The sequence below is a fragment of the Ciconia boyciana genome, chromosome 6, assembly GCF_034638445.1.
Source record: "Ciconia boyciana chromosome 6, ASM3463844v1, whole genome shotgun sequence".
NCBI lineage: Eukaryota > Metazoa > Chordata > Aves > Ciconiiformes > Ciconiidae > Ciconia > Ciconia boyciana.
Window position 1 is genome coordinate 34,276,954 of NC_132939.1, and position 25,059 is coordinate 34,302,012.

Sequence of the window (25,059 nt, forward strand, 5' to 3'; positions counted from 1 at the left end):
GGGCCACAGAGCTATAACCTCCCTCTGCAAACACAGCTCCCTTCATTTGTAATAGATGGAAGAAACAAACAGAAAAAGCATCTCCTCTAATGTGAATGCTGCTCTTTCCAAAACAGCTCCCTCTCCAGCTCCACTGGCACATAAAGAGGAATGATACACAATCCTTTAAAAACAGAACAGCAACTCTATCATTATCACCACAGTGAACCACAAACACCTAAAGAGTTTAGGTGTCCAACAGAATCCAAGTCCAGAGTGGATGAGAGGCTGTGTTCAAGTGCCATCCGTGTTTCAGCACTCCTTTGAATATCAATTTTTTTAGTTCGAACTTAGACATGGTTATCAAGTTAACAGGGAGAATTCATCCAGATTAATAAAATATAAAAGGTTGCCTCCTACTTATTGGTTCAAAAATAAACACCACAATCAGCATGTGTGATTAAATTAAACTTTCTTTCCAAACTAAACACTGTGTCATGCACACAATGCAGGGTTTAAAATACCACAAATATTCTGAAAGGGTCACAAGGTACATAAAGGCAAATATAAGACCAATTTACAGCAGGAAATTTGGCAGAGAGGTATAAGGGGGGGTGGGTCAAGGCTTGCTATTCTGGAGGAAAACTAAGTACAAGTTGGTGCACACCTGGTTCTCCTTCAGCACTGCCACTGTAACTGAAAGCGCACACAGCTAGGAGGAGGTTCCTCCACAGATCTCAAAATTAAATTATTCTGATGTACTCCAACGTCTGTTTGTAAAAGCACCATGCTATGAATACTCAAGTGTTCGGTCTGAGCTGACAACAGCCCTTTCCCCTATCAGCTGTGTTTTGGATTTCATGATCATTGCCAGAGGGTTCACAGCTGGGAATTACATACAGGTCATGTGAAAAATTTTCTTTATAATACTTCTTTCTCAGGTCTTATTCTGCAATAGAGGATAATATTTCAGAACGTTTTCCAACTGCCTCATCTTCAACTGAATTCACCTTACAAAGATAAACTATGATGTAACTAAAAGAATTGCCAATGCTATGCCAGTTCCCCTTCACCCACTCCCCAAACTGCACAGCACTTGCCTAAAGCACTTCTCATTCTTTCACTTCCAGGCTCCTGCATAGTTCCACCAAGGTGGCCTGAGCCTGACATATAAAAGTTGTTGCAATTCTAGGTCTGATTTCACAAGATGCTCTGGCAGTATACATCCTCCCTGGCCTGCACAACTTTGGTATTCCAGGGCCAATCTTTTCATGATTCTCCCAACACAGCTCAATTTTTATTTCCAAGCTACTACCTTTCTCTTCTAGTTCTGAACTTCTGAGCACCACAGTCAGTTTCCAGCCACGAAGGCTGGAAAGAACGGAGAACGATAGCGTTCACTTTATATCCAGGGAGAAAAGGATACTCTCACCTCAGTATCTGAGCTTCCCATTTCTGCCAAGCAACAGGCCAAAAGCCAACATGAACTTTGTAAAGCAAAGCTTCTCTCCCTTTCGGGTGATGAAAAGGCACCACCTTGTGGATGTTGCTCAGAGAAAGCCTTTACCAGCTGGCAAAAAAAATTCCAGTACAGTCAATCCCCAGTTCTGTCAATGGGAGCATCAAAGGTTTGTATAATGAAAAAATCACCACTAAATAACAAATATCAGAGCATGTTTCAGCTAACAAAGCATCCTGCCTAACTGAAGTGGGTAATTAAGGCTTTTTTATAGTTAATCTCAAAGTGAATTCTGAAGTTCTTAAGCTAAACCAACTACGCAAAATCTTTACAAGGGCAGGAATTTTAACTTGTAACATGCAACAGTAAGCTTCTCCACTCTGCCACCTATATTTATTATTTCTCCAGAAAGCACTGATTAGACACTTATTGCAAGGATCTAAATTAACATAATTGATTTGTGTGTAGAAATAGTATCATTTTCCCATAACCAATAGCCAAATAGCAGTGACAGTCAAAAGCAAGTTTAATCAGGCATTGTGCAAAATACAGTCACTACCTTTGTCTGAAATAAAAATACCCACAATTGCTGTACGAGAGTATGTTGGAAGTTAGAATAAGAATATTGTACTTACTTCAGTTGGTGAGCAAACAGTATTTGCCACAAATAGAATCCTTCATCCACAGGCCTTTTCATTAAAGCTTCTTTTTCCTTTGCATGTTAAACTTGGGCCAGGGGAGATACCCAACAACACAGCTAAGAACATAATCCAAACAACTTCTAGTTCAATTTCTAGCTATTAGAAAGTATGTCCTCCCATCAAAAGGCCATAAACACATTCTGAAAAGCAACTGATGGAACACAAAATTAATGACAATGGGCTGATGGAATACAAAATTAATAACAGAAAACACTTCAGAATATCTATATACTCAGTATTCGGAAAGTATGGGAAGCAGAAAATGCCTGTGATTACTCTTTTAAAAGCTAGTCGACTCCTTTATATATCATCTCCATATTCCACCAACATTACCAGAACATTTATGCAATTTACACAGAATGAGCAACCAAAAAACCCACAAGAATAAAACCCGCTTGCAGTTCTTGAAAATGTTTCTATAGTTAGTATTTTTATGTAAACGCTAATATTTCAATGTCTAAAATTAGGAAGAAAAAAGTGAATTACAATGGCTTATAGCACAGGGAATTAATCCTGTCTTCAAGTTCTGATGACTAAAAAGTCAGTGCCTATAGTTTCAGTATAAGTAGAGACCCTGGATGAAATTATTTGCTTGCAAATCACCTGCCATCTCTGTATTTCATTAATACAGGAAATAAAACTGAGAATAATTAGTACATTTAAGTTTAGTCTTAACCCATACAGCCAAAAAACACATCTGTTGTCCAATTAATACATTCTAGTGAGAGGAACAGATAAACCACAGCACAATGTTCAGGAGCAGCACTAAAGCCCCCTGCACCATTCCAGCAAATTCTTGTGCAGCAGCACCATAAATGGAAGGAACCAACTGTGACAGGACAGGATTAGCCTTCAAGAAGGTCTCAAAAGACTGGAGAAATACTTGCAAAGATTAAAAAAAAAAGGGGGGGGCGGGGGAGAGATCCAAGTCAAGAAAGCACAAGCTGCTACAAGGATAGCTAAGTTTAAAAATAAAGACCAGTTAGCAACACGTGTTCTTTACAAAAGGATGTAAGGACTATAGTGGAATACAAGTGAACAAGTCAAGATGCAAGGATATTGCATTCAGGTGAAAAGTTATTCAGGAGAAAAACCTGAAAGACCACTTTTCAGCTGGATCAGTTCCCCACTCCAATTCACTATATGGCTGCACAAATGCTTCTATAAGAACAAAAAAGGTAACATAAGGTGCATATTTATGTGTCTATAAATACATACATATATATAAAAAAAGCCACAGCATTGTCAAAAAGTTACCAGTGAATTTTCACCTTCAATCACAAATATAAAATATTAGTGAGTCTAAGTCTGATAAGTACAGTCTGAATTTGTCAGCCACACACATTTTCACCCCAACTAACCAAGACAACGTGGTTCTGTTTCAGAAAACATATAAAATCCAAGAAATTCAACAGTGACTAAATAGGCACTGTAAATTGACTGCTGCTGTAAAGAATGTGGATAACATTTAATCTCTTCAGCCTCGAAGAGATAAAATGAAGAATATACAAGAGGGGATATATATAAACAATATACAAGAGGGGATATAAAAATATATATATCTACAATATAAAAAAGTAGACTAGCGAGAAATTAACACAAAGGGGTGTAACTTTAATTCATGTTGCCACTTTCTTCACCATTTCCAAGGAAAACTCACTCCTGATATTGAAATTAGATTTAATATTGCAACTGGTATAACAAGATGGTAGATTTTAAGGTGTCTTTAAACTGGATTCTTATCACCTATTTAGAGGGGATAAGAGAAAGAAACAAACCAATGAAAGATAAATCACCTGCAAAACAGTACTCCATTTGGAGATATCTCTGAGGTACATACTGAAGCAAAAGAAAAAGAAAACCATTAGGAGTAAGACAGGTGTTCTCAGCTACTACAGCTGATGAAACACCAATAATAGATCTCAACCACGGTGATGACAGCAAAAACTCAAGAGAGGTTTGAACAGTGTCAGTTTTCACTTCCAATTGCTTTAAAATTTGGTGCAGGAAGGGGGAGGAGTGTCAGCTTTCTGCTTCCGTTTCAGTACCATCAAAACAAACCATATGCTGCCTGCTCTTGTCCTGGTTTCGGCTGGGATAGTTAATTTTCTTCCTAGTAGCTGGAATAGTGCTGTGTTTTGGATTTTAGTATGAGAATAATATTGATAACACGCTGATGTTTTGGCTGTTGCTAAGCAGTGTTTACACTAGTCAAGGACTTTTTTTCAGCTCCCCATGCTCTGCCAGGTGCCCAAGAAATGGGAGGGGGCACAGCCAGGACAGTTGATCCAAACTGACCAAAGGGCTATTCCATACCATATGATGTCATGCCCAGTATAGAAACTGGGGGAGTTGGCCAGGGGATAGCAATCGCTGCTCGGGGACTGGCTGGGCGTCAGTCGGGTGGTGAGCGGTTGTATCATTTTTTTTTTTCTTTTTCCCTCCCTTAGGTTTTGTTCCTCTCTCTCTCTTATTGTTTTCCTTCTCATTACAATTCATTATTACTATTATTTTGTTCCAATTATTAAACTGTCTTTATCTCAACCCACAAGTTTTCTTACTTTTGCTCTTCCGATTCTCTCCCCCATCCCACCGGGGGGGAGTGAGCGAGCGGCTGCGTGGTGCTTAGCTGCCGGCTGGGGCTAAACCACAACAGCTCTACAAGATGTCTTACAAGTATTTCTATTTAACAAAAAAATTCCGTTGTCTTTATTCTTCTGTTAGAACTTCCACATGCCAACACTAGGAGAGTGAATCCCCCAAAAAATTCATTAATGCCAAATGATTAAGCATATCAGTACTGCGTACTTTACTAGATCACTCACATACAAAGGGATGCAAATGACCACAAGCATTTGGTGTCTTTACAGTATGTTACAAAACTGCAATTTAAACATAAAAGAAATTTCCAGGTTAAATAACACAGAAAAACTAGGAAAGCTTAATGTCTCTGCTCATCAGTAACTCTACAGTCTCTGAACTAGATGAGGGAAAGTTTACAGGCAGAAATATTCTCCTTTACTAGACCAACTGACAGGCAGGTTTTCCCAAGCCCCTCTTCAGGTTTCTAGTGAAAGCTCTCCCTTTTCCTCACTGTATGAATGAGTTAATAAAAAACTTCCACACCACTCCCTATCAATCTTTCTTCACTTTAGCCTTACCTCATCAGTTACAACTCTGAACTAGGAAACAGATTTACTGAAGCTGAGAAAAAAGCTGTAGTAATTAAAATATTCTGAGGTCATAGACTGTGTCAGTACATGGGTTACTGAAAAACTTTGGCATTGATAAAAACACATAACATTGTAATTCCATCTATAGTTTCTGACAGAAGCATGTGACAGTGAGTTTGTGTGTATTTTTAGAGCTCAGGAATACAACCTATGTGACTTTTGCCATTGATACCACAGCATCATGAACCAGGCATCTTTGCCTAGTACCACAGAAATTTTATTTTCCTTGAGTTTTCTCTTCACATCCAGCAACATTTATGGACCAAATCTAAATCATATTTTGCCTAAAAAATGCCAATGTCTTACATTATTTCTTAAACAACAGAATCTTAAGTGTCAGGTATTCAAGTACTAGAAAGAAGGCAGTTTGCTATGCCAAAAGAGTCAATATCATCTATCCTTCAGATGAACTGGGGTAATGTGACTGATTGTTCTTAATTACCTAGCATTTCTTTGGACATTCTCAGTACCTGAGGAACACTACAGTTACAAAACCCCAAACTTACATAAATACTGAAGTTATATTTAATAGAATCAATTACAGTGTCTGCATGACATGTGTATGCTTCGGGCCTGGCTACAAATTCTTATGTTTTCTGCTCACAACTTCAGAAGGCTCTACAACTGTACTAGGGCCAGGTTCACATTTTTAAGCAGCACCTAGCATTCAGGCTGCATCGTTAATTCCAAACAAGTTGGTGAAATTTACAGAGATCCAGTAGTTTACTGTACTCCAGTAACAGCAAATCAAGTTGTGTAAATGTTATTGCTATACAAGCTCTTGTTTCCTGGCTACCAAACAGAGGAGATCTGAATATCTCCTTACATTTGGGAGGCCCTATGAAAAAAAGCAGCAGTTAGGTCATTGTACCAACATTCATGACATTCACCAGTATGCAAGCCTTACCTCTAGCATCCAGACAAAGGACACAATTACAGTGACCAAGAAACAGTACAGGCTCCTGCACAAATTGTTTGTCCTTGAGCGGAGAAACACATCACTATTATTGCTAGTCAATTATTCCTTCAGAATGAACTGCAAAGCCAGCTTCAAACAATATTAAAAATAGCAGTATTTACAGGCAAATAGAGCACTTGAAGTAAAAATTAATATTAAAATAACCAAATAGAAGACAGATAAGTCTTTCAAACTAACCCCATTGAGGAACACACTAACATCAGAATAAACAAGCAAACGACATTAAGGCAACTGAAATACAAGCCTAGTAACAGATCGGTCTACTACCACTCTGTAATAAAGTCTGGTAATGGTTGGCTCTTGGCATGAAAATAACAAGTTTAAGGCTTCAGAAATGAATGGAAACGTAACTTGTTGGTATGTATTTCAACAGCCACTGTATCAAACTGGTGAGATGCTTGACATAGTAGTGGTCCAGTCAGAGGTGAATGACTGGACTGAATGCAGGTGGGACAGTCAAGTAGCAAAACGCAGTTTATTCCCTAGCACTGGGTTTTATAAGATGGCAAATACTTCATTAGATCCTATCAGCACAAATAACGTTATTCGAGGAGACCAAACCTTGTAAATATACACAAATTTTATTTTATCATTTAGAAATTTTGCATTTATGTTAACAGATTTTATCTGGCACCAAAAATGGGAGAAAAGCAGGTATCTATCATGATTTACAAATTGTGGCCTTTGGAATTTGACAGTATTGGAATTTTAAAAAGCACACACAAACATAGAGGTACTGGACCACATAAATACTTCTAGAAACTTTGCATCTCCAAGTAACTAGTATGAAACTATTTTGATTTAGCAATAATCTTAACTGTTATTCTCCAGTAACTGTCCAGTATCATACACAAAGTAATTTGGCAGTCTACATACATACTACTTTCTACATCGATAGCTATCTTTGCTGCAAACAATATTCATCTTCATCCACATTTTAATGGAGGGAGTCAAAACAAAACACCCCACACAAACTACCCATAGACGCATTCATCTCAAAACAGACCTCTCTAGGGCCTCTATCTTCAGATCAAATCAGCAACTATAATTTGTACAAAATGTTCTTAAAAATAGAACTACAAAAATACACGTCTACAACAACTATGTGCAGAACTTCTAATGAGATTAAACAAACCACTATTACTTGAAACAATTGCTGCGACCAATGTAGTTCGAACAAAAGAAATAACAGGAAAAGTACCATAGGCCAAGTGAGTTAAATCAAGATCATAGACTTTCACCTAGAACTGAACTTAGTCTTGGACAATTTAGTAAGTTATCTGTAAAATTTCCTCTTACTAGTAGACAAAAAACAGGAGCTGGAGATAACTACATTCTACAGACTTGTAAGGCAGCAGCTGCAAAAATTTGGCTAATGGTTTAGCCATAGCATGCTGACAGATGGATATGAAACCATTAATAATGAAGGAATGCAAGCATGTTATGAACTGTACCAGCTATTTTATGGATTGTTATACATTTCATTCTGAATTTTAGCATAGGAAGAAATACTGTGGTTTGAAAATCTACTATTCAGCATAGTTTCTGACCTCAGCTATAATTCATTATGCATGGATATATTACAATTCCAAATACAGCATATTATGATGCATTTAAAAACCAGAACATGCAGACTAAAACCAGGACACTGACCTAATGATGCACAAAAGCCCTAAGCAACATAAGGATAGGCTGTATGCAGCCAGGCATTTGCTCACCTTTAGTCAAAGTACAACGCATCATAACAATGGTATGTAAAAGAATCCTTCCTAGAGCTGTTAAAAGTTTAAAGGATGTTCCAAGCACCTAACACTCTTTTTCTTTGCTTGTTCCGAGTAATAACCTGGTAAGCATTTTTACTCATACTTACCCTTTTTACTGAAGATGCAGTTTTACGTTCAAAATCTGTGCTGCTGCCAGAAACCACACATTCCTGCCCCTCCTTTCTGCCTACATTAGTGCCTGTTCAGCTGCACAACAATTGCCCACTACATTTTTTTTCCTGGGTTGCTTTTCAGCTGATTTACATCCTTGTTCAGGCTCATCAGCAAGTATGAACCAGTTGCAAACTCTATACTGAAACTAATTACAAGGCAGGTAGGAAGGAAAAAAGCATGTATTGTCCTCTTGTTGCTGTTTAATCTCTGACACTGGTTGACCACCTCTTGATTTTGGACTACTCAAACTTTCTATAATGCAGGCTCAATTAACCTGCTATCCACGTGCCACTTGTGATTTGCACAGACAATATATTCTGCTTGCAGCTTGTATCTGGTGGCCTTCTTTCCTAGGGACAACTTCAGAATAGGCTGCAGGTCAGTGGATTTCCAGGCAGCAGCTTCACCACTTTGCTAGTTCCTCTCTTCTGTGGCTCCCTTAAGCCAACTGAAAAAGGAGGCACAGCAGTAAGCATTGCTGCCAACCCCAAAACAGTATCTCTAGCCAATAACAATCTCCTTTACTATTGCAAATCCACTTCTTGAAAATATGACAAGCAGGAGCAGGCTTCACAATTGTTTCAGCAGCATCCGTTTGCTTTAGTAGCTCCATTTTAGGGGCATCGCAGAAGCAGAGTAGAGCATATCTGTTCCAATACACAGTATACTAGTTCTGTGCATACAGTCTGTACCCAGGCCTCCTCAGAAACTTTGTACTCACTGCCCAGGCATGACTGTTTCTATTACAGTGCCAGGAAGGGCCATGACGTGGAGCTCTTCCATGCAACCAGAGAAAGTTATACAAGCCCAACACATGCCAGCCTTAGGTGGCTGGTTGTATACACCCCCCAGGAAATCCTTTGACAGTGCATATTCAGAAGATTTTTCAGGTTAAGAATTTTCCCTACAAACAATTTTTGACACAAGCAAACCTTGACTGTTTTATCAGTCAATTTCTCTTCCAAACGAGCTCTTCACTATCTAGCTAGAAAATGATATGGAAAAGGACATACCACTAAAAAGGTGAGCAGCACGCTCCTGTACTATTCCTGGAGACTTGAGAGAATTTGCTAAAGACATAAGGGAAGAGTTCTTAGATGTTGTTCCAAACCTCTCTGGGCAGACCTGAGGTTTGTTAGAATAAGACATTGTTTAAGGAAATCACAGAAAATAACAGAAGGCAAGGGTCTGAATTTAAAAAAGTCATCTTACTATTTCATACCTGGCTTACCTTTCATTGCATCTTCTCTCATGATTACTGGAAGAAAAAAAGATGACTTAACATATATTTGGTGATGCACAAATTTAAGACTGATAGAGAAACAGACACATAGCCCTACAACAAACTTCCAGTTATCCAGTTGTAGCTTGCTGGTATTGTTCACAGGCTTTACAGACAAATAACTTCAGTTTGGTATTTGAAAGACTGCCAACATCTGAAGCCAGTTTGCTTAAACTAATGTTCTTGAGAAGTAATGTGCCTGGAGCACCAGTATGTGCCTGCAGCCTTAAGCAAGCCCTCCTTTTCCCTAGGAGGGACCTTTATGAAGTTGCAGTAAGCACTTTTAAAGCAATTTTCCTCTACAAGAACTAAGGGTTTCAGTTGCATGAAAAAGTAGTGTTTAGTTCATGTATTAGAGGTGATTTTGCTAACCAGCACATCATGAAAAATATAATACCACAGTCTGCCAAGAATCCAGTCAAGACGTCAGATATCACTGAAGAGCAAAGCACTCTCTGCCCCAGGAAAAAGTATGAGATATGATAAATACCAAAAGTAAATATGGAAAATACTGGAATCTAAAGACAAAGAAAGTGATTCGTATTCTGGGGTGAGCAATGCAGCTCATCCAAATTGGAGCATCAAAAATGTTAACAGAGTATTGGGAGCGGGAGAGATACTGTCTTATTGAAATTCAGATATAGTCTCACCAACAAAAACAGCACCTCATTCATTCCTGTCTAAAATTCTGCAGATGACTGCCCAGTCTTATTTAATAAATTATTTAATAAAAACCTCTAAATCTAATTTTGTTTACCTAGAACATTACAACAGAAGTAATATATTCTCAAATGAGATATAGCTATGAATTTCAGCGAGAGGCAACATGACAGTTTTCATGAGGCTACTGAAATCATGTATTCTTATTGGAATCCATATTTGGAATGAGTCTCCCTCAGTTTGATTATACTGAATTTCTGCCAAATGAATTAAGATGCTTGCTGTTAAAATGATAGATTTCCTTCTTTAAATAGAAAATTGGGGTGAATGAATCAACATAGATAGCTGCAACTTAAATGAACAATGATACAAAACATACATGTTCTGAATAAAGAAGATGGAGTCTTCTCGTATAAAAATCAGAATGAAGTTGCTCGGAGAACAACTCATGTTGTAGCTCACAAATTCCAATTCCAAGCAAAACAGAGGAGGGAAACTAGAGCAAAACCCACAACTCTTCTAATGCATGTGAGCCTCAATAGTAGAAGAAAAAGCACAGACTGAAAAGCCTGTCCTGCAAACCTAGATGCTCCTATTTTCAAGGCAGCACAGGATCATCAACCATCTAGCTGCAATAGTTTGGTCTGGTTGTCTGTTATTATTATCCAACCATGTGTGGAAGGAGAGGAAATTTTGCAGACTGAAAGAGGCAGGTTCTTTAGTTAACAGCAGAAAGCAGACTGTATCATGAAGCTTCCAGATCATACTTCATGAAAAAGCAGCCCCAGCAGCGCACCTGGTTCCACACAAATGCAATATTCTCACAAAGCAGTCCTGTAGAGACAGAGGGAAGTGATACAATCATCTCTGCTACTACCAGTTTCCAAGAAAATACGATTTTACTTTTGATCTCTGGGCACATTAGTATTGTAACAGACATCTGCATTGCCCAGTCTTAATTTCCTCTTATCCCCATCCCTTTACACCTCACGGGGCTGGTACAACATTATTTAGGAGCAACAATTGCAGAGCAGGTCCTCTTTATTCCCAGAAGCCCTGGGGCTGAGTAACTATAAAGCAAACAAACTCTAGAGAATCTGGAAATCAAACCATTAATTAGTCTATACTGAACTCATACAGGTAAGATTTTTCCAACAACTTGTAATCTGGTCAACTATTCTTTGTATTGCTATCCTGTCTACAGACTGGAATAACTTTCAGTTACACATTATGGAAATGCAGAAATAATCCTAGAGAACCTACGGTTTAAATAAAATCAAAAGACAAGGAGGCACAAGAAAACATGCAAAAAGAATGGAATACTCAAAACATAAGTACTTCTCTGCAGAGTCACAAATAGATTATTGGCCTAAAGGTTCAGGCAATTTTTCACACAGTCAAAACAGTAAATCTTGCCAAAACCTAAACTCCCAATAAAAGGCATAAAAGCCCTTCAGTACAATTTACTGTTGTTTTCTACAGCACATACAGAGTAACAACATGACAGGGTGGGGGGGAGGGGACCAACAAATACTGTATTTTTATTTTAGCAGTAGAACATCTTACATAGGTATGTTACTTCAACTAGAGAAATAACACCTAGATTAATCTATTACAGGGTAGATGCAAAGTTTATTGGAAAATGACACATAGCAATTACCAGTGTTTAAAGGTCTCTTATTGAACAAAATGGTATAGTCTGCTTGCAGTCTGGTTCTATTCAATAGTTACACAAAGAATCTGTAATAGAAGGAATGATCATTTTCCTTGCAAAAACAGGAAAGCAGGGAGGAGACTGCAAGTACACTAGAATACAAGATTAGAATTCAAAACCATCTTGACAAGTCAGGAAAAATAACACATTAGAAGGAGAAGCAACTAGCTAAGTAACAAAGTCAGCAGATGCAGATCCAAGGCTTTAGTGAATGATAAGTAAATTACATCAGGCTGTTGCAAAGAAAGCAAACAGTGTACTATGATGCATAAGCAAGATGATGTCCTGCAAGGCATGAGAAGAAATCCTTCTCCATACCTAAACATTGGTAGAGATTAATCTGGAACACCATCTCAGTTTTGGCCACCTCACTTTCAAGATGATGTAAATCAGCTGAAGGGAACCCAGAGAAGTGTAACGAGAATAAGGGTCAGAAGACGCAAGAAATTGCTAATTTATTTTGGATAGAGTCTTTCAGAAATTCAAGTCAAGGCAGGTATCAGGGAAAGTGTCTGCTCTCCTTTAGAGCAAGCATTGCCCATGATCATATAGCAGATCAAAAACAAATCTGGTAATAAAATCTCATGCCTCCCAACTCCCTCTCCTATATGTTAATACTGGTGCCTTCCTTCTACATAATTTCATATGTGCAATTGTGCAGCATGATAGCTTTTGGCAAAGTCACTTGCACTGTAAAATGGAAAAAGCAATGTAGGGAATACTTTAAAAGAAAAAGAAAACCGAATTCCAGTATCATATAACTTTAAACTACCTCCTTTTCTATACTTCACCACCAAATGAAAACAGGAAACATTGCTCTACCATTTCTCATTCCTTTTCCTCAGCAGTATTAAACATTTTATGAGCACAGACAGTCCAAAAGGAACACTGTGTTGGGTCATAAAGTGCAGAAACGTATATTCTCCAGACATATATAAAAAAGTACACAGATGGCAGCAGTACTGAAGATAGTTATAATTACATTTTAACCAGTCATTTTAAACTAAAACAAAGTTGTGCCTTCCGAGAACAATTTTTAACAGACACTTGAGAAGACAAAACCATCTAACTTTGCCACTGTAATGACTCTTAGCAGTTGAATTAACTCCCTTTTATCAAAACTATTTTTTGCTCAGTACTGTGGAGCAAAGGGATAATTGAAACAAACAATCTGACAACAAAAACTGGGTTTATGAAGTTTTAGCAAGGGCAAAGAACAAACTCTGGTAGGTCCCCTTTTTAACAATTTTGTTTTCCTAATTAGACAATAACACAAATTAAAATTCATTCCAAACCACACTTTACAAACAGCAGTGTTCACATATATGTGAAATTCTGACACTTGTTTAAGCAGGTTTTTGTACGAAAACGAAAGGTAACACTAGAATATGTAATTTAAAAACCCCAAAGCTATAGACTCAGTTCTGGGCACAAAAATACTGCTAAGTATAACAGAGGAGGAAATCTTAACATAAAATGTTTTGTTTGTTTCACAAACTATTTGTTACTTGAACTGATGAAGCACACTGAACAAGGTTAGGTATTCCTCTTCGCACCAAAAGAGAATACATTTGAACCCAAAAGTTCTGATATAGGTAGCATGAATATAATTTTCTAATGCTGCTCAGTTCACCATTTAATGAGGACATGAACACCAACTTGAATTTTGGTGCAGGGGGAGTGAAATATCTTGAAGGAACAAGAATTGTTCTTTACTAGAAGAAAGTTAGTTTTGGAAGTAATTTTCCTGATTTTGGAAACAAATTAACTACTGTTTTCCATGGCTCAAAACAAAGTTAGGGCTATTCAATGTTTCTTTAATTCATACAGAATAATAAAAGTCAGCAAATTCTGCAATATCTACATTATTCTAAATATTTGTGCTTCTGTGGATAACATCCACAATATGATTAGCATAAGATGCTAGTATCTTTTCATCCTATTGAGTTCATAAAAGGACAACTCAGTTTCTCCAAGAAGTTGGTGAATTATCTTAATAAAATTCTGCAGGTTCAGAAGCACTATTCTGTGTCTTCTAAGCAAACAGTCACAAATTGTTTTAACTTTCATGCTGCTCCCTAGAGAAATACACAGACTTCATGAAAAAAGCACCAAAGCTGCTCATATGGAAGTTGGGGGCAGGGGGGAACAAAGCAAGTAGCAGTGAAAGGTATATTACTTTATTAGGTAAACCTCAACCTTTTGCAGCAAGCAGATGGCCAGGAGTTCAGTGTGATTATGTAGAAATATAAAGATCCTTCTATTAGCAGTTGGGAAGGGTATTCAAATTCACATACATACAAACACACAAAATATGCTTGAAACTTGAGCAACAAGACACTTCATACAAATATGAGCAGCTCAACAGAAAAGGACCCAAACATTCCACTGAATTCTCACCACTAGAAACTGTCTGAACCACATCTGGCCTAAATATGGCTAGTAAAATTCTGGTAACTCAGTTCCAAAATGTTTTATTCTGATAAGGTTAGCTCCCCATTAAAGAAACACATGTTTTGATGTGGTATAACATATAAGATATTTCTCTGTTTAGAAAACTTCAAAAATGGAACCAGTTCTCTAAGTTTTGGAAGTAGAGACAAGTTTTTTTCATTCTAGGTTTAAACAACTTGCAAAGACAATTCAATTACTGTTTCGGTAACACTGGTATTAAAAATTCTTTTAATAGCAAAGTATAAAACCAAAAGTTTGCATTCCAGCAGCTTACAGTCCAGATACAGACAAAATTCACCTGGAAGACTAATGTATCCCCATAGTTTCAGAAAAGTCAGCATACAGTGTTGTTACATACTGTAACAACAAATCAACTACCCATTTTTTTTTCCAAACTTTCCACATATTTATTACCAACTCAAAGGGAACTGGCATTGAAACTACTTTTCTTCAGAAATCTTCCATTTTGGAATTTGTTTAGCTCTCCATAAACTAATATTTTCAAATACCAGAACAGCAATAACAAAGGTGCAGAGGAGGTGACAAGCAACCATCTAAGTGGAAACAGAATGAAACATAAGCAAGGATGAGGCCAAATGGAAATACTTGCTTAAAAAGAAGAAAATAGCAGTTTGAATATTCTCTCTTTGCCAACAGAAGCACTTCAGTCTTGAGACACTTTACTGCCAGATGCTGAGATGATACAATTAAACACACTTAACCAAAGACAGCAGAAAAGGCACTGCAGAGGTTAAGTACTTTGCACATATAAGTTCATTTTGAGAAGAAAAAACTTACACAACCTAAATCCAATATATATTTAGCTAAACATTTGGCTTTCCAAAGCAAATTAAAATCTTGGGTATAAAGTTTACAGAGCAGAACGCATAAGTGAGTGTGAAGCACTGAAACAAAAAAATGCAAGGAGTGTGAAAAGAAAATTGACTATGACAGCTTTAATTGCTGTCATATTATCAATACTGATAAAGTGAATTTTTAGTTTTTAAATGGAGCATGTGGCATCTAAAGGGGAAAAATATTATCTGTGGAAACTATGGGCTTCTTGACTACTGTTAACTTATTTAGCATAGCAAATTAAAGCATTAGCAAATAGTTACATAAGGTTTATCTTTCATTTGCAGTATAAATCATAAGTGAGAGATGAAAGTCTCTCCTCCTAAGCTATTTCATATTCTCAGAAAGATTTAAAAAAAAAGAATGAAAGATACTATTATACATTTGCTGATAATAATGATAACCAACATGCTTATCATAAATAACAAAGGCTCACTTCACAGATCTAAGAACACAACCCAGACAAAAATATAAAGGACAGCCAGTGTTGTAATTTGATCAGCCTCAGGGATTTACAAAGCAAGTTTCATCTTCAGTCTCAATTTGACATCTAAAAGAATGCTTAAAGCAGTTTGGTTTTGCAACTGCCACTTTTAGAGTGCTTTTCCATGGAGATGTCTGGCCAGCTTCACACATTTTTCTCAAGTACTAACAACTAGAAGAGCAGGTTCTATAAATAACATTTTTTATAAGCTAAACAGTTAAATCTCAAGAACAATTCTAGTCATATTGGGTTTTAGTTTTAGCTCTTCACTGAAATGGAGACATCATTTCTCTATCAACCAGCATGAACACTAAACTACTTCTACTGAATATCACTTACTAATAATAGTTTCTTATGAATATGGAAGAAGAGAAGAAAGAAAATTCAAAGTGTATTTTGTTTTTTATTCTTTTTAAGAAGGCTAAGGAAGTCAGGAAACTAGACAGGAAACATATAGGACTGATTACTGCTGCCTAAATATGTAATTTGTTAGACAGCATCAACACACGCTGTAACCGAAAACATTCAGATCCAAATGCTCTCAAGTACAACACGCTCTAAAACAGATAAATGTAAGGTAAACTTTTCATGTAGCTTTACATATTCACTGGATTTCAAAAATAAAGGGCTTTCTGTCTGATTTATAGTCAAACTGTCTTTCTCAGTTTCTAGCAATCGTTTTTGATCTGACTGGCTAGTTTCAATCACACCTGGCAGAAAAAAGTGGATTTTGGTCACGGCTGTGTGCAGGGAAGGGGAAAAAGGGACACTGTTACATAGTGCCCCACGGAAGAAAAAGCTTCAGTGACTGTTCAGTCATCAGGATGGCTGCCAGGTGGCCTGTCAATAAACCAGAAGGGATCCAAACCTTGTGCTGCCCTCTTGCCCTGGCATCATTTAAAGAGCCTAGGATGGAACTGGGCTTGCTGCTAAGCTAAGTGGAAGAAGGGATCAAAAAAGGAAATCAGGCATCATATTTCACTTTGAGAAACAACTCATGTTTTACTAACATCCATACGTAAGAAAAAAAAAAGCTTTGTGTTTCTTTGTACTTTACAAACAAAAAAATTCAAAAACCATTAAGTCAAGCAAAAATTTACAATCACACAACACACTCACTTGCTTCATTCAGTGGCTAAGATGGTGCCATTCAATGAGTATGTTTAATTTTTTTTTCTCATCTCAAAAGATGGATTAAGGTTTCATTTACTACACATTATTTAAATTTTACACTGAGGATGGCAAGTGTTACTTTCCAATGAGCATCTATACATTCTTCATGGACACAGCAGTAGCATACGTAAGTGCTTTCTCAACAGTAATGACCCTATCCTCACAACCAACAGCTCTGTTGTTCCCATTTTACAAACTGAAAAGAGAGGTGCAGAGAGGTTACTGAACAATGACCATCAGTTTTGAGGCAGTTAAGGTCAGCTTTTTTCCCCCCCGAATACTTCATACCATATAGAGCTACTTGGGTTTGAAACAGCTCTCCTTGAGTTCGGTAAAAGCTATGAATGCTAGTCACTCTTGCACATCTAGCTCGATATCCTGACACCACGAACACAGTTATCAACAGCTAGAGAGTTTATAACACCAACAGGAAGAACTGCGTTAAAGTCATTTGAACTCCGGCATGACATGGTAGTACAGGGTTTCCCCAAATTTAATCCTATTTGAACCCATTTCCTTTTCAGGAAATGGGAGAAAAAAGCCCATTTAAAAATACTCAGTGACAAGAAGCTATTTATGTTTAGTAATGCATTCCAATGATTAATCAGTCCAGTAAGAACACACCCCTTATTTGAAGTCTGAACTTGCTTAATTCAGCTTCCAACCACAGAACTGTGGGATACACCTTTGTCAGCTGAAGAGAAGGTTGCTTTTATCAAATACCTCTTCGTCAAGTAGGTACATATTGACTAATGAAGAAACGCTTAACATTTCCTTAGCTAAGCTAAACAAAGTAAGCACCTTATGTCTTAATTACTAAGGCTGCTCTCCCCTTCTCCCAGTCATTTTCAAGGCTATTCTCTGGAAGCTGATTTTTCACCATCCTCCCTGGACTGTTAACACCAGATGGACTGCTCCAGTAACAGCTATAGCTAAATAGATAATACACGACATCCTTATTTCCGATTCCCTTGCTCAACTACTCAAAGTTTTTCACCAGACCTTTTAGCTCCAGCCAAAAGGATTGACTTCAAGTTCAACTCCTATCAATCATCAACTCCAAATCTTTTTCAGAGTCCCAGACTGTCCCCCTACTTGTTGCCCAACTCAGTATTTAGTTGCACTGATTCTGCCGTGAAATAAGCGTTACATATTGTTTCATGTGTCCAATTTATTAGTGATCTAAATCACTTTGCAACCTTACTAATGTTCTTTTAGTCACAAATTTATATTTATGATTTTCCAGGTAAGTAAAAATGTCTGAAATAATTCCAACACAGTTATTTATAATAAGAACTTTGGATACTCTGTAACCTCAAGTAGTAGAGGTTAAGGCAATGTATGCAACAGCAGACTTACCTCTAGTATGCACCAACACTTACAAATGCATAACAAACTCTGATGTTGGATTTTACATGTTACTCATACACAGCCTTGCCTAGGGATCCGTGTTTGCAAGAATCCAAATCTCTAGCCAAGGCCCTCCTAGAATTCTTAACTAATAGGAGTTACTACAGTTTATTTTGTAACATAAAATTTAACAAATTTTTAAAATACTCCAGAACCAACCTGCTAGCAATGTGCGTTAAAGGTGATGACAAGTAAAAATACAGTTGGATTTCCACTGAATAAATTGATAAATCTAATCAAAAGGTGTTTTAAAAATATACAGGCTTTGAATCTGTGTATTTACATGTAATTACACAGATCTTTAAAGTTTTTATTTAAAAGGTAAGATATCTCGTGGACCAATTCAAAAAGACAGAGCTGTGACCAGAGCCCAAGTTCCTGCCCAAAATCCCAGAACTCCTTACCAAAGTGTTCACAGTGAGAAACAAGGACAGACCAGCACACCAGGTATCGCAAATGCCTCAAAGCAACCACATTAGCTTTAACGTAATGGAAACCTTTAAGCGTTCGAGCTCTATTTTCTTCTTACATAGGATGAATTAGGATCACAATCTTAGGCTACTTCATGTCATGCAACTCTAAGACTTGTGAACATCAACACTGTCCCTCTGACTATAAGTAGGGCAACAGCCTGAACTGTCAGAGGCTCCAATCCAGCTCAGCTTCACCATTTTAATGAAGAGGGAGAGGGGAGCAGGGGATGTCTAAAGGAGAAGAAAATAGAGAAAAACAGTATCTTCCCATAAAACTTCTCCCCTTTTTCAATGGACTGCATAATATTTTCCCAAAATATGGGAGTGTACATACTTACATACAATTCTTTCCTGGTTTTTTAAAGCACTATAGACATTATTCAGTGCACTAACTAGGACACTGTCTTTTGTACCTCAACTTTAAAAGCACTTACACAGGGTTTAATCTTCTCCATCAAAAGTCTTTAGAAATTACATGGCAGAAGGAAATCCTTTCCTCTTAAGTCAGCCAGTTCCACACCTCTGACGTATATTTCCAGTATGATAGTTGCTGTGACCTCAGGAGCGTCAGAAGGAAACGGCCTCACCAGTCTTACTCAAGTTCTTGCTACAGTTTCTCTCTTACACTAGAGAGACAAGTAGGTTACCCATACAAGGAAATACTTCCAAGAGTTGAGTGTCAATGGCATTTTTTGAGTTGATATGATCCTCCGTGGATCATATAATGAAGGAATACACACACACACACTTATGCAGCTTACATCATCTAAAGCGCTTTTCGATCAGTTCCACCTAGTCCCTGCACTGAGTGTGAGTGTCTTCCATTGTATTTTATGGGCAAGTCCACAGACAAGGATTTGCTGAGTTGTTACCTTCCTTTCTGCATTAATTAGCATACATTATCAGTCACAAAAGGAATTTACACTGCTCCAGAGCATAAGGCCTTTTGAGATTCTAGAAACTTAAGTAGAAGGAACAGAGGCAGAAAAAGATCTTCACCTAGTCAGAGTATGCACTAGTTAGAGTACGCGTTGCTTTAGAAGAGAACCATCAAGGTAAGCAATATTTAATGGCAACAAAAAAAAAATACAAGATTTAAGAAAAAAAACAGAAAATAAACACTGAAACACAGCTGGTGAATCTTGTAAACCCTTATTTGAAGTCCTAAATAAAAAAAAAAATTAAAAAAACAACAAAAAAACACCACGCAAAACAGTTACTGCTCCCCCATTCCCCAACTATTTTCCAGCTTGTACCTGCTTGAAGATTCCTGCTAGAAGCTTTTTCTGGTTTTCATCTTCCTGTCATTTTCATTCTTCTCAGATTTTATTACTTGATACTGTAAGGCAAAAACTTAAGAAAGGAGGAAGAACTTACTGGTATTGAGAACTCCTCTGCCAAATACTTCAACATTGATGCTCCTCTAGCCAAAAAGTTACTTCTCTCTGCCAGGTTGCCTTGGAGTTTTGTGTCAAACTCCTTTCTGACAACTGAAGCAACAGAGTCAATTATTATGAGTTTAACTTTCTTTGAAATAATTTCTTCTTCTAAAGACATAATCCTAAAAAAAGAAAAAAACAACAAAAAACCCAGTCACTGATAACATTTTTTACATAATAGAACCATTTTATAACCCTGAAATTGTTTAAATAAAAGGTTTACTTTAATAAGCTGAAAGTCAGCCTGCCCCTCTTCTTCCCTCTCACACACCACCTCCACTAACATCTGCATGTATTGAAGAGATTTGGAAAGGAATCTGAGGCTCCAGTGGGCCACATAACTCAAGGCAGGACCTCTCCAAAAGAGACGTCTGGAAGAACTTCTAGTTAGCAACTCTATGCTGCACAACCCCTGAATGGCAGACAGCAAGTTAAGTGGACATTGAAACTGTGCCTTTTTGCTCATCTCATTGCCAACACCAGAATCCTTGGTGTCTATATATGCAGAAGGTCAAACCCCTTTCCGTATACCTCCAAAGACAGTATGCCAAGCCTAATCCATTGATAATATGCTACTAGCTGTTCTCTGATAAAGCTGCACTAGAAGAGGAAACTATTCTTAGAATAATTCTCCCACTAACATAAAATACACAAGATGATGCTAAAATATAACTTAATTCATTTTCATTGCAAAATGGGTTCACAAATTAACATAAGGTAACAACATGACAATACAACACTGCCAACAACAGCATTCAGGCTGATGACTGTTAAACAATTCCTCCCTCCCACTGCTGGAGGGGTCCCAGTCTTCCTGGAAGTAAACTGTGCTTTGGAGGAACAAACTCCTATTTCATGGAAAACGTAACTCTTATACTATGGTGTCTCCAGAATCCAAGACAAGAGAAGACCTGTCACATGAACACTCCCCTTTAAAGGCTTACAGGGATCAGATCATATAGAAATTGTCTATCAGAAATTAGAAAACATCAACTGGATTAGTCACATGTTATGAAATGAGAAGAGCAACATCATTCTTTCCATAGCAATTTTACTTTGTTGGAGACCATGCTGTTATCAACATGAAAAGGCCTCAAATTAATGAATTACTCCTCATAAAACTTTTATATAAAACAAATATTGTTATAGACAAATCAGTCAAAATGGTCTTTTTTTAAACTCTGGAAAAGAATACCTCTTCAGTACACTGCCACAGGTCAGCTCTCGATACAGGTGAATGCTACGGGTCATGCAGAACAGCTTTTCATCCGAGTCAAAATAAGTAGGGAATCTGTTTCCTGCTATCTCAACCAACCTATTAAAAAAAAAAAGAAGGCCTAACACTGCAAAAGGAATAATGTGGGATAATAAGGCATCAAATATTCACAAAGTAAACAAAGCAAACCTCTGAATGATAAGCAGATACCAAGTAATACTGGAAATCTTTTCCAAAGGAGAAGCATACTTTAGCAGTCAGACTGAACTACTGGAAGTCAGAACAGTTAGGTTCTCTTCCCAGTGACGCTAAAGTCAGTGGTACAGTAGGGAAAGACATAATGTGTCTGTACAGAAAGAAATAGTGTATCTCCTGTAAAAGGAAACTGCAAAGCTTATAGTTACTGAATGCAAAGTTCTTTTAATTTTGTACAAGAGGTTCAACTCAACAGCCAAGCATTCTATTTTAATTATTATATTTAAATTTTATTTTCATTTAAGCAAATGTACTCTCCAACTCAAACCACCTTCACTTCCACCTTTATCTTGCAGTGAAATCACAAAGTGGACCTTGTGTCACCACAGAAATTTAACAAGCTGATAAACAGAAGATCCATTACAAGATCCAGCCAACATGGAAGCAGGACTGCAAAGAACAGAGCACGGTTCAACTGCAAGTACTTATACAATCACTACATGTATGGAAAGTATGCCTGCCAAAGTGAAAATCTTTTCACAGATAATCTCTCCTTAAAAACAAGAACAAGGTCATTTGGATGGGAGACTTTTTTCACTGAAACCATTTCCATTGTGCCAGTTACCTCTTTGTAAAAAAGGCTTATAAAATCTTAAGAAAATATACTTTCTAGAACATAGCAAAAAAAAAAAATCAGCATTGTGTCACAAAGTGACCGAGGCTCCAGCTGCCAGGTGGCTACAAATGAACATCCATCCATTCAGATAGCACAGGTACAACAGACATGACTTGATGTGATGAAGCAACTAAACAGTTTAAGTGGCTGCTTCACTGATAGAACTGAATGTGAAATTCCATGATTAAATGTTCTCCATTACCTTCTTAGCAAACTCATGACCCTTCAAAACCTTGAATTACAATTGTTAAGCATACCACTGTTTATTATCAGAGTAGACTAAGGAATCGTATCAGGTAACTGGTGATAACACCAAAAGAAGTCAGAGGAAGTTCGTTATTTATTATTTGTTGTCAAAATACTTTTATATTCAGAAACTATGCTTTGAAAAAACCTCTCGCACAGATGTAAAACTAAATTTACTGATGAGAGGCCAACATTTTCAGTTAAATTAGATTTTATCCATAAAATCATTGAGGACACTAAATGGTATACATTTTAGAAATGCTGACTGCCTGCAAACTCTTCAGAAGTCAGTGGAAAGAAGTTCCACCCCTCTGAACACAAGGCAATTTTATCTAGGTCCTTAAATAAACGACTCAAGAATTTAACTTAGAAACTCACAGTTACAATCTGAGCACTGTAAATTTTTTTCCACAATGAAGATTTTATTTTTTAATAACAGAAAATACTTAATCGTTTGTATTTTAAGCAGACCTATCCTACCACCTATAGCTTGAAAAGAGTGGCATCTAGTGGTTGATACCTGTGGGCACAACTTCCGGGTTATCTTTATGCTTTTTATCTAGACCCCTTTCATTAAAACGCAAAATGTTAAAGCTATTTTAGAAAAATCTTTTAAATCAGTTTTATTTGGTTTAAAAATAGAAACACTAAGCTTGAATGTTAATATACTTATCCTGAGCAAGGAAGTTCATTACAATAGCCTGAATCTCATTCATTAGATACATTACTTATTACATCTAAACTTGTCCTGCAGGACTTCCAGGGACAGAATCTTGTCTTTCCATTTGCACAATTAATCAAGCAGACCATTTGGGCAACAGTGATCTGTCATTCAATGGTCTGCATGAAATGAGATTTCAGTATGCTTCCTAATGGACATGCGTATCACAAAGAACATCATTACACAGGCTAACTTGAAATGACACGCCAAAACCTTGCTGAGATCGCAGTACTATTCACAGAGCTTCATGTAGGTTCAAAGTTCTTTAAGATCTAAATCCTGTTTGTCATGATGAGACCAAAAACTGCACAGAACATGTTCTCTGCAATCAGGGCAGAGGCCCATGGCATGGAAAATCTGTTTGTTCTCAGCTTTGGTTCACAGAAATTTGTATCTAGTGTTTTTCACAAGCAATAAGTACAGCTAGAGAGAAAAGCAAAACAAACAAATTATTTTCAGACTTTCTAAATAAGTCTGGTATGTTTTCACTTAATAGCTGGCTAGAGTTGAATTACTACAAAACTGATTACAACAATTTTGATTTTCAGACTTACTATGGCCATTCCATCTACCTGTCCTACTGTCCGCGCTCTGACAAAGCTGAATGACAGACACCCTCTGCACTGTTATGGCTTTCTATTACATGAGACAAAAAATATATAAATTACAGAAACTAGTGGCATATCTTAGAAGACCAGCCTCAATTCTGATCACTATTCTCAGCATTGCTATTAGATTGAACTAAACTGTTATGTTAGTGAAGTAATAAGACTATGAAAGTTTGTGGAAGCAAAAAGCTCCCTGCCCTGAAGTAAGACCTGCCAGGCAGAATGACAAAAGAGAAGCGCCTTTCAGCAAAAGAAATAAAATTAGCCAGCTTTATGCAGTATCTTTCTAGTAGCAGCACAGCATTACAGCCAGAATGACACCTACAACTTAGCAACTCTCAGCCCTAAAAAGCAGCACGGATACAAATGCTCTTCTCAGCCTTTCTGTAGAGATTTTTGAGTTTTAAATAAAAATAGTGCCAGCTAAGTGTCTCCATTAACCCCTTTAAAATAAGTTGCTATTAAATGAATATTTGCCCTCTTCTCTGAAGTGTTTAGAACAACAACAAAACCAAAATCTCTTCTACTTGCCATCTATTAATACAGGAGTACAAAATCATAAGAAAATTCAGGTTAGAAAGAGAACTCAGATCTCCAGGCCAACATCCTGTTCAAAGTAGTGCCAGCGATGAAGTCAGAACAAGTTACTTGGGGCTTTATCTAGTCATATTCTGGAAGCCTCCAAGGGTGGAGGCAGCACCACCTCTCTAGGCAACCTTTTCAAATTCCTGATTGTCCTTATGGTGAGAAAGCTTCTCCACGTATCAGCACAGAAATGGATTTCAGTGTATGCCTGCTGTCTCCCTGCCATGCACCACTATGCCATCTCCCTGATGGCCTCCTCACTCGTAGGGGAAGGCTGTTGTTAGATCCCCCTCAAATCCTTCTCTCCTCTAGACTGAGCAAGCCCTCAGTCCCTCCACAAAGGGCAAGTGCTCCAGGCCCCAACCATCTTGGTAGTCCCCCGCTGAACGCCCTGCAGTTTGTCATGTCTTTCTCGTACCGAGAGCCCAAAACTGGACACAGAATCTAGATGTACTCTAACAGGTACCAAGCAGAAGGGGATAAGCACCTCCCTCCCTCTGCTGGTGCTGCTCCTTAGAGGTCGCAACACAGAAAGTATAAGATACAGCTTGTCTGCTGAAATTGTGTTTAGCTATCATTT

At 37.5% G+C, this 25,059-nt stretch overlaps 1 protein-coding gene across 5 annotated transcripts in view; it reads right to left on the bottom strand.

The window, feature by feature from the left end:
* Positions 1 to 25,059, bottom strand: part of RAD51B (RAD51 paralog B) — a 457,164-nt gene that overhangs the window by 364,384 nt on the left and 67,721 nt on the right. For all 5 annotated transcript variants that reach the window (XM_072864693.1, XM_072864695.1, XM_072864696.1 and 2 more), the window contains 2 exons: positions 21,428 to 21,547; positions 20,171 to 20,354 (listed from right to left, as the gene is read on the bottom strand). In XM_072864693.1, the coding sequence (XP_072720794.1) occupies positions 20,171 to 20,354; positions 21,428 to 21,547 (304 nt within the window). The remainder of the gene's footprint in view (positions 1 to 20,170; positions 20,355 to 21,427; positions 21,548 to 25,059) is intronic.